Source organism: Lathyrus oleraceus, chromosome 3 (assembly GCF_024323335.1).
Source record: "Lathyrus oleraceus cultivar Zhongwan6 chromosome 3, CAAS_Psat_ZW6_1.0, whole genome shotgun sequence".
Lineage (NCBI taxonomy): Eukaryota > Viridiplantae > Streptophyta > Magnoliopsida > Fabales > Fabaceae > Lathyrus > Lathyrus oleraceus.
In genome coordinates this window covers 314,724,117-314,735,736 of record NC_066581.1, presented here as the reverse complement: position 1 = coordinate 314,735,736, position 11,620 = coordinate 314,724,117, and the positions used below count along the sequence as shown (strand labels likewise).

The 11,620-nt window shown below is 41.2% G+C and overlaps 1 protein-coding gene across 1 annotated transcript; it reads left to right on the top strand.

Annotated features, from left to right (window-relative positions):
• The first annotated feature begins 10,277 nt into the window (after positions 1-10,277).
• On the top strand, positions 10,278-10,907 carry LOC127131043 (uncharacterized). The gene has a single exon (XM_051059985.1). It carries the CDS (start codon positions 10,278-10,280, stop codon positions 10,905-10,907), a length of 630 nt encoding a protein of 209 aa, XP_050915942.1.
• The last annotated feature ends 713 nt before the right edge of the window (positions 10,908-11,620 follow it).

Below are 11,620 nucleotides of genomic sequence, written 5' to 3'. Positions count from 1 at the left end.
GAAATGCAACATGTTAAACTAGTCCCAAGAGAGGAGGGCAAATTTTGAGGTGTTACAGCTGCCCCTATTCAATCCACTGTGAACCTGTCGATATGAATAGCCTCGACTTTCAGATGATCAGGGTGAAGAGTGATTGAATACCAAGAACAGACGAACAATTTGCACTCCGCTGGGGATTATTATATTTTTGCTCTTCCTGAACCCCACAACCTTTTGATTTTTCTCTTTCTTTTTTTCACTTTTCTTGAATCCCGGAACATCTTTGATTATCATTTCCATCTCCGCCCGACAAAAATCTCCTCTAGTATCGCACTACTGGGGAATACCGTTGACCCAACGTCACGATGCTAAACTCCTCAGAGTAACATCTTCAAATTTCCATCTCGCACGACAGAAATCTCCTCCAGTATCGCACTACTGGGGAATACCGTTGAGCCAACGTCACGATGCTAAACTCCTCAGAGTAACATCTTCAAACTTCCATCTCGCACGACAGAAATTTCCTCCAGTATCGCACTACTGGGGAATACCGTTGACCCAACGTCACGATGCTAAGCTCCTCAGAGTAACATCTTCAAATTTCCATCTCGCACGACAGAAATCTCCTTCAGTATCGCACTACTGGGGAATACCGTTGACCCAACGTCATGATGCTAAGCTCCTCAGAGTAACATCTTCAAATTTCCATCTCGCACGACAAAAATCTCCTTCAGTATCGCACTATTGGGGAATACCGTTGACCCAACGTCACGATGCTAAGCTCCTCAGAGTAACATCTTCAAATTTCCATCTCGCACGACAAAAATCTCCTCTAGTATCTCACTACTGGGGAATACCGTTGACCCAACGTCACGATGCTAAACTCCTCAGAGTAACATCTTCAAATTTCCATCTCGCACGACAGAAATCTCCTCCAGTATCGCACTACTGGGGAATACCGTTGACCCAACGTCACGATGCTAAACTCCTCGGAGTAACATCTCCACCACCCGGCGAAATCAAATCTCAAACGGTAACCACAGCTTGAGTAGCATCTTCACCAACTGGCGAAACCAAATCTCAAACGGTAACCACGGCTTGAGACTAGCTTATGCTTGCAATGATGATGCATGATTTTTTTTACAGCGTAATGCTCCATAATTATGGAAATGCTACGCAATTAGGTATGCAATATGCTATGCTTATCTAAATGATGAATGCATAAAAAGTATCCCCCTCAAGGGACTCTTCTGGGGAGCTCGAGGCCCTCTGCTGAGGAACTCGACAACACTCCAATCTCCACCCTGCTGGGGAATAGCACCGCTGCTGGGGAAAGGACCACCCTTACCAGGGATGACCTCCACTGAACCCGACCCACTTGGGGACTTTGCTGGGGAAGAAACTAACAACGCATTCTGCGGGGAAAACAACAATCTTCGACTTGCTGGGGAACTTACAAGGTCTACCATGCTAGGGGAAATAGCTACCAACAGACACCTCCGCTGGGGAAATAGCAACCTTCAGGCCTGGCTGCTGAGGAAACACCGATCTCAAACCTGCTGGGGAGATAACCATCCCGACCCTGCTAGGGAAGTCACAGACCTTGAATCTGCTGGGGAGTTACAATCCCAACCCTGCTTGGGAAAACCAGGAAAGTCTGGCACAGAACACCCGTCGACTCGTCGAATCCTGGTATTCAACATTTAACTCCAGTGTCAACTTTCCACTTTTGAGAGCTCCCAGACTCGTCTGGACTTTTCTGATTCATCACCTTGTATTCTCGACTGCTCCGTACTCTACGGAGAGTGAACTCCTTAGATTGGTACAAACTTTCCAATCCTCAGACTTTGAAGAGTCTTCTTGATTAACCCTCCAGGAACGTCGCACGTTTCTCCGTCTTTTCACCCTTCTTCAATCCCTTGTCCCTAATTGGACTCCACGGGGATCCTTTGTCAAAAAGGCTTCACATCACAACCTGCAAGTGAGTGAAAATATCTAACAACACCTGCAAAAGAGATCGTTAGATAAAAACGTGCCCCAGGCGTGCCAAAATTTCAACACTTGGGTCACTCAACCTTCCGAATAAGATTTCAAGCTTTCAATCTTATAAGCATGCATAGGAAGGGACCTCCATGTATCAAAATGCAAAGATTCTTTATCAAAATAAACGGATGTTTTTGCAATCAAAGCGGTAATGAAAATAAAAACAAAATTATTTGACTGAATATGCATTTTATTGATTGAAAAAGCGTGGCTCATAACTGAGCAATACAAAGGAAGCAATTCCTGAAAAGAGGTAATTGCGCACAAAAGGAAAATCTATCCTAATGGCAATGTGAAAACCGTGATCTCATCGAGTTCCAACTCGGTTACACCCCATATGTCCTCAAGACTCTCCATGCTTTCCGCCTTCTGAACAAGACGCTTTCGACTGATCCCTGCCGGGGGTTATCCACGTGTCATAACCAAAGTAAACGATTATATGCTAGACGCAGTTGTTCGTTTCAATCCCTCTTTTGCCTGGACCACCCTTTCGGGTTTTCGACTTGCCGGATGTACATTTTTTCCTTTTATCCCTAATTTTTGCCCGAACCTTTTTTTCATTTTTTCTGGTTCGCCGGGATGCCCATTTTTGCCTGGACTATTTTATTCTTTTCGTCCAGCGGGTCTCTTATACGAAGTATTTTTTAACTGCGTCCGCATTCACAGGGGACGGAAAGTCCTCGCCATCCATGGTTATCAACAACAAGGCTCTGCCAGAGAAAACCTTCTTGACCACGAAGGGGCATTCATAATTGGGTGTCCACTTGCCCCTACGATCGTTTTGAGGAGGAAGGATCCTTTTCAGCACCAGATCTCCCACATGATATACCCGAGGTCGCACCTTTCGGTCAAAAGCACGCTCGTTGCTGGTGGCACAACTGCCCATGACAAATGGCCACCAACCTCTTTTTCTCAATTAGGCTCAACTCTTCGTACCGAGTCCTTATCCATTCAGCCTTTTTCAATTTTCCTCCGTCAGAACTCTCAATGACAGAGTCTGGACCTCAACTGGTAGCACGACCTCCATACACAGCGAAAAAAGCTTTGCCCCAGTAGACGCATCGAGGTACGATACCCAGGATACAAGCTTCATACTTGCCACATTGTCGGTGCATTCAAATGTTAGCCTAGCAGCACAAGGAATGTGGGGATCCCTTTCGTCGTAACCAAAACAGCACTCACTCCACTATCATTCTCATCAACGGCCCCATCAGACATCAGAATCCGTTCGGATTCAGGGCCAGGCCCCTCCTCCGGGATCGGTTCCTCACAATCTTTCGATTTGAGAACCTCGATGTCCTCATCAGGGAACTCAAACATCATCAGTTGATAATCCTCAATGGGTTGCCGGGCGAGGTAATCAGACAATACACTCCCTTTGATCGCTTTCTGAGAGGTATACTGAATATCATATCCGATCAAACTCACTTGCCCTCTCGCAACCCGTCCGGTCAATGCTGGCTTCTCAAAGATATACTTGATCGGATCCATCTTGAAATCCACAAAGTGGTACGAACCAGTATATACTGTCTCAGTCGGCGAGCAGCCTATGCCAAAGTACAACAAATTTTCTCGAGCAGTGAATATTTTGTTTCACAGTCGGTAAACTTTTTTGTTAAGGTAAATTGCATGCTCTTTTCGACCAGACTAGTCATGCTGCCCCAATACACACCTTATAGACCCCTCGAGGGCTGTCAAGTACTGAATTAGCGGTCGTGCCTCCACAGGCATCAGAATCGGAGGTTCCTGCAACTTATTCTTTTATTTTTCAATGCCCCTTGGCAATCATTGTTTCACCTGACCGTTTGATCTTCTTCTTTTTTGAATATGGGTTCACACGTGGCTGTTAGATGAGATATGAACCGTGAAATGCAGTTCAATCTACCTAAGAAACCACGAACCTCTTTTTCTGTTCTCGGTTCAGGCACTTTCTTGTATGGCTTCTTTTCTTTTTTCTCTTCTTTTTTTTTACAGGACCAACCTCGATTCCATTTTTTACTCACCATAAGCCTCAGCAACTTACCAGACCGCACTCCGAAAGTGCACTTATTCGGATTCAACCTCAGTTTGAATTGTTGTCTCTACTAGTCAAACAGCTTGGCCAGATCTACCAGGTGCCCCTCTTCTGTTTGGGACTTTGCTATCATGTCATCAACATAGCATTTGATTTCATGATGATGCAAGATCAAGTTGAATTTGAATTAAAACCTTTCCATTTTGGGAAACTTTCAATTACAGGTCACTTTCCATTTTTGGAAACTTTTGACTTGACCTCAAATTCTTCAAGATATGCATTTGACATGATGAATAAGCCTCTTTTGAACATGAATGAGATGTTGAAACTCATTTCTCCACCTCCTAGCCCTTAGTTGACTTTCTGTTGACTTTCTGGTTGACAGATGACTTGAACATGCACAGATGATTTTGAGCCTCAACCACTTGATGAAACGACTCCAAAATGAACCCCTAGCTCTAATAAGCTCTTCAAAATGATCATGTGATCCACACCATCACCAAATACCTCATCTCCTTGAAAATCCCTGACTGGTAGAATGCAACTGATTAAGGTTGACCAGAGGTCAAAACCCTAATCCCAAAGAAACTGAGCATAAACAATGAACCTTTGAGGATGACATAACCATGATGCTGATGATGTACCCTTGCCAATAAGATAATGCTCAAACTCCTTGAAGGACCAAGAAACCCTAATTGAAGAGCAACCCTCAGATGATTGATCAATTCAACAAGACCCTCAGGCTTGAATCTCTTAACCTCTTTATCTTCTGATCAAGACTAAGGAGGATGACTTGCTTGTTTTCACATGATATGCAATATGCAAATGCCTAATGTCCTAAAACATGAAATGCAACATGTTAAACTAGTCCCAAGAGAGGAGGGCAAGTTTTGAGGTGTTACAGCGGGCACAATATTGGCCACCCACTGCGGATACTCGGCGGTCACAAGGAAACCGACATCAATTTTTTTCTTCACTTCTTCTTTAATCTTTACTGCCATATCAGAATGTGTTCTTCTCAACTTTTGCTTGACTGGCGGGCACTCTGGCTTCAACAACAATCTATGCTCCACATTCTCAGAATCCAAACCAAGCATGTCTTGATAGGACCAAGCAAACACATCTGAGTACTCTCGGAGAAGATCAATCAACCTCTTCTTCACATATGGACATAGTCGAGACCCAATCTTGACTTCCTTCACATCATCCTCGGAACCCAAGTTGACTAGCTCAATCTGCTCTTCGAATGGCTGAATGGATTTTCCTTCATGCTAAAGAAGACGAGACAATTCATCTCTCACTTCTTCATCACCTTCCTCCTCAGCCTCAAACACAGGGAATTCTTGAGTGTTCTCCAAAGAATGACTTAAAATAAAAAAAGCAAAAGCAAAAGCAATACTAACTTCTAACTCATTAACAACTAACATTTAATTTCAAGTCATTTACTTTAATGCACTTTATTTTTAAGCCTTATTCATTTGCCATTATCCATACCATTCTAATTGTTTATGTTAATGTCATTTTCACTTTGTCCATTTGGACCGTATTTTGTGATATATTGTGATTGTGAATATTGTGTTTGTTTGTGTGGTCTTTTACCATCAATGTACATAATAAGAACAAAAACCCAAAAACAAATCTTGTTTAGACTGTTGGGTTGGTCTGAGACAATTGGACTTAGAATTTAGGCAGCACTCCCTATGCAAAGGACTTGGCCAATGCCAATATTAGTGAAACCAAGTGCTTAAAATTTGAAACTTCATCTGATACATCATTGAAAATCCATTGGAATTCATCTGCAACATGATGATTATGAAGCTGTTATTTTGAACCTGTGACTTGTGGGATTCATCTGCTACAAGAGCAAAATTTGAAGAAGATCATGGAGTTGCTAAGCTTGGATGTGGCTATATTTATTTGATGCCTTACTCTTCAAGTTGTTATGTTGTGCATAGTTTATGGCTTGTTTCTAATGTCCAGTGGAATTTGGGTTTCTATATGACATTCTTGTCTATTGGATTGCAGCCCATTTATCAGATCTTTTTAACTCTTAACTTTTAAATTTGTGCTTAGGATTAGTCTCTTCATTTCCTCCCCATTTCTTTAATTTCAAAATCTCTCCCCCCTTTTGAAAACTTCTTTGCTTGTGCTTGTTTTTCTAAACTTAGACATATTACAAACTAGAAACTTTGGCCTTATTCCATTGCATTTTAAACTTATTTTCTTAAACAAACATGTAAATAAACTTAACTATACTTGACTTAAAATTTTCAAAAGCCAAAAAGAACTAACTCATTCAAACCATTTTTTTTGGCCTTTGTGCCTTTCAAACTTCAATTTTGTTAAAAGCAATACATCCACTTTGAAATTTATACCACGAACTACGAGGTTTTGATCCCTCATTTTAGGTTGGTACGTAGGCACAAGTCCGAAGGTCTTGTCAAACACAAAAATATAATTAATGAATTATTTTCTCATCCCCCCCCCCATTCTATTTATTTGCAAACATCATTTGTACAAAAACACATATGCACACAAAAAAGGGCTCCGTAGGAGTACCTAGGATACTTTGGGTGCTAACACCTTCCCTCTGTGTAACCAACCCCCTTATATGTAATCTCTGGCATTTTATTAGTTTTAATTTGAAAGCTTCTTATTTATGGGTTTTGTTCGTACTTTTCCCTTTTCCCTTGGAAACAATAAAAGCGCAGTGGCGACTCTTGTTATTTGATATCTTGCTTATCCATAACTTGATGATCATGAATTTACCGCTACAAGTATCAGTAATGCCCAGGGAGTTCGATAGAATTACTGAAGTCGAAGACAATGACAGTATCACAGAGAGGGAGATGGCCGCTCACAAGCCAATGTGTTACTATGTAATGAATAACGATTGTGTTGAAGAGAAAAATGCCTTTTTTGAAAGGCCCAATGAAGCCATGAAGAGCCACTTGAAACCCCTCTTCATCACTGAAAAAGTCAAAGACATCCAGGTTAATAAAATATTGGTGGATTGTGGAGCGACTGTGAACTTGATGCCTCACCGCATGCTGAGGAAAATTGGCAAATATGATATTGATGACAAACCCCATAATATGGTGTTAACCAACTATGAAGGTAAAGTGGGTTCCACCCTAGGGGCTATCCAAGTCGAATTAACTGTGGGGACAGTCACTAGGTCAACAATGTTGATGATTGTGGAAATAAAGGCTAACTACAATCTTTTGCTTGGGAGAGAATGGATCCATGGAGTCGGAGTTGTCCCATCTTCAATGCACCAGAGGATAAGAATTTGGCGCCCATATGGCATCATCGAAAATATAGAGGCGGATCATGGGTACTTTAAAACCCCTATCAGTCATGTCGATAAGCGCCAATTTGACAAACACTTAGCCACTATAGCTCCTTGTGATTCAGCTGAGTTTGCGTTTACCCCTGATGACAACGCCTATTGTTCCTTGTCACTACACCCTCACTATGGTTTTCGGTGGGACAGAGAGATAGTAGGTGAAGACAACTTCGGATGTTTGGGAGTATTTGGAATCGACCCCACAGGATGAGGAAGTGAATTTAGTAATGATGACTTTGTTTACAGCTTTAAAGAGGATTTTGTAGAGGCCGAGGTCAAAAAGATAGTTGTCGAAGCCAGTAAAATTTCTCCATCAATAGGTCCTGGGAAGGACTTTGACCGAATGCCACCTGAAAAAGGTCAGGATGAAGAGCAAGACCAAAGGCTCGATGCGATCTACGATGATGAGCCTTTGGGTTTCGAGAAGGATCCGCTAGCAACAAACGTTAAGATGTTGGCACAGGATCCCCTTGAAGAAGTAGACTTGGGAGAGGGGGTAATAGAAAGGCCGACTTACATCAGTACCAACTCAAGATCGAATTGGTCCATTTGCTGAGAGAGTTTAAAGACTTTTTCGCATGGTACTATAACGAAATGCCTGGTTTAAGCAGGGAGCTAGTCAAATTGAAACTGCCGGTCAAGCCGGGAAAGAAGCCTGTGAAGCAGAACCTAAGACAATTTTCTCCAACAATACTGTCGAAGGTCAAGGAGGAAGTTGAAAGGAATTTCGTTGGGTATAATCAAATATTTATTGCCAAAGAGGATGTCCCAAAAACAGCATTTCGTTGCCCCGGAGCCTTAGGCACCTACGAATGGGTAGTGACGCCTTTCGATTTTAAAAATGTTGGGGCGACCTACCAAAGAGCGATGAATTCGATTTTCCATGATTTTATAGAAACTTTTATGCAAATCTATATAGACAACATTATTGTTAAGTCTGTTTCAGGGAGGAGTCATGTAGACCATCTTCGAATATCTTTCGAGAGAATGAGAAAATATGGTCTAAAAATGAACCCTTTAAAATGCACTTTTTGTGTGCAGGCTGGAGATTTTCTAGGTTTCATGGTCCACAAAAAGGGAATCAAAATAAACCAGAATAAGACCAAGGCCATCATGGAAGCGAAAGCACCATCGACGAAGAAAGGTTTGCAGTCGAGGTTGGGCAAGATCAATTTCCTAAGGATATTCATCTCAAACCTTAGTGGGAAGACGCAAGCATTCTCCCATTTGCTTCAACTCAACAAGAAAGTGTTGAATGGGGGCGGACTCAACAAGAAGCATTCGATAAGATTAAAGCATACTTGAGTCATCCACCAATCTTAACACCACCTTGCAGAAATAAAAGTATACGATTGTATATATCTGCATCTGACAAAACCTTAGGGAGCATGTTAGCCCAGGAGGATGATAATGGTGTCGAAAGATCCATTTACTACCTCAGTAGAGTTTTAAATGATGCAGAAACTAGGTATAACATAATCGAAAAATTATGTTTATGCTTGTATTTCTCATGTACAAAATTGAAACATTATATCAAACCTGTTGACGTGTATGTTTCATCTCATTATGATATTATTAAACATATGTTATCCAAACCAATTTTGTATAGTCGAATTGGGAAATGGGAATTAGCATTAACTGAGTTCTCTTTAACATACATGCCATTAAGAGTTGTTAAAGTACAAGTGGTAGCGGACTTCAAAGTCGATCACTCCATTGACGCCAACGCATTAAATCATGTCGAATTGGGACCGTGGAAGTTGTACTTCAATAGATCTAGTCATAAAGATGGCACGGGCGTCGGGGTCGTAATTATTTCTCCTAATAAAATTCCAACAAAATTCCAGTACAAAGTAGAAGGTACTTGTTCAAATAATGAGGCTGAATACGACGCCCTCATAGCAGGACTTGAAATGTTGTTCGAATTAGGGGCAACTCGAGTTGAGATAATGGGAGACTAGGAGTTGGTCATACAATAGATCACAAAGGAATATAGATGTGTTAAGGAGAATTTGATCATGTATTTCATAATCGCCAGTCGACTGTTAAAAAAGTTCGAAATGGTTTATATTCGACATATACCGCGAATACAAAACATGGTAGCTAATGATTTAGCACAGATTGCATATGGGTACAAAGTTTCAAAGGAATAGTTGCACAAAGTCATTGAATTTAGGGGAAAGGTCGTAGGAACCAGATTAATGCCCTTAGATTTAGAAAAGATGAAGCTAGGATATGTTGATGAAGCAAATTTCGAAATATTGGCAATACACAATTTGACAGATGAAGACTGGAGAAAGCCAATAGTGGTGTACCTGTAGAATCCAACAGCGTCTACTGATTGAAAAACTAGGTATCGAGCATTGAGTTACATTTTTTTTTGGGTCAGAGTTGTTTAAGAAATCTTCTGAGGGAATTCTGCTTAAGTGCCTCAATGAGTTAGAGGCATACTTTGCCCTGTCGATTGTGCATAGTGGAGCGTGTGGGGCACACCAAGTCGGTCATAAGATGAAATGGATCTTATTTCACCAAGAGATGTATTGGCCTACCATGTTGAAAGACTGTATTGAATTCGCGAAGGGTTGCCAAGAATGTTAGATGCATGCGGGCATACAGCATATCCCTGCAAGTGAATTACATTCTATCATCAAGCCTTGGCCATTTAGGGGTTGGGCCTTAGATTTGATTGGAGAAATTCGACCTCCATCATTAAAAAGTCAAAGATATATATTTGTAGGAGTTGATTATTTTACAAAGTGGATTGAAGTTATACCCTTACCAAATGTGAACCAAGAGGATATGGTCGAATTTATCCAAAAGCACATTATTTATAACTTTGGAATCCCGGAGATGATCACAACGGATCAAGGATCAGTATTTACTGGTCGGAAAATGCAAGAATTTGCCAAAGAAATAGGCTTCAAATTGTTAATGTCAACACCCTATTATGCCCAGGCCAATGGCCAAGTCGAAGCTGCCAACAAAGTGATCATTGGTTTGATCAAGAAGCATGTAGGGAAGAAGCCTAGGAATTGGCACAAAACTCTGGACCAGATTTTGTGGGCATGTCGTACATCCCCCAAAGAGGCTACTAAGTTGGCCCTCTTTCGCCTAACCTTTGGCCATGATGATGTTCTACCAATAGAAATTCACCTACAATCCATAAGGATTCAAAGGCAGCATGAACTCCCAACAGAATCATACTGGAGCATGATGTTGGAAGAATTGGTTGATTTAGACGAGGAAAGGTTAAATGCCTTAGAATTGCTAAAGCGACAAAAGAAGAGAGTAGAAGTCTCTTATAATAAGAAAGTGAAAGTTAAAAGTTTTGCACCCAAAGACTTGGTCTGGAAAGTGATCCTTCCAAGGTGGGAAGGCCCTTTCCAAGTTTTACAAATATTCTCTAATGGTGCCTATGAAATCAAAGAGCTTAGTGAAGATAAAAGGATTCTAAGAGTAAACGGGAAATATTTGAAAAAATATAAACCGATAATCCAAGAAGTAAAAATAAGAGATGAATAATCATATAAATAAAACAAATCCCACATGGTAAGAATGCAAAAATGGTAATATTGAAGTAATAGGCCCAAAAGACCAATATTCGTTACAAAGAAAATTTCATTACATTGCTAGATAAATAAAGCATCACTAAAAGGGAAGGTTGGCCTTGATCTGAAGATACTTGGCCTTAAGGAGCTCCAGTCGCTTTTCGCACAAAGATCTCTTCGATCGCAGGAGTTTGACGTCAGACTCAAGTTGTCGAGCCTTTTCGACAAATTCCATGCCAAATGATATCTCTTGAGCCATTAAAGCTTCGTCAAACTCCAATAGTTAATTTTGGTCTTTTTCGGCATTAGAGATCTTCACCTGAAGTTCTTCTATTTGTTTCCTCCAGGAAGCAATGTTACGGTTGTGAGCGTCGACCTTTTCCTTATTCTTCTGCTTGGTCTGTTCTAATCTCATTGCCATATTGGTGGATTTGGTGGTAGCATCCCAGGCAGCAGCCTCAGAACCAGACTTCTTCTCTATTTCCCCTGTGAGTTGAGGTAGCAACTTATGATTTGCAACCTTGGTCGATCAAAGTTCCTATCTCCAAAATAACGTTTTCCACTTTGGGAGAAGCTTCTAATAGGTCAACTTGGATGAGAAGAACCTTTAGAGTCAAAGGGGCAGAAGGATCATCCAACGGCAACAGAAACAAGTCACCCTTGAAGACTTTGTCTTTGATCTTAGAA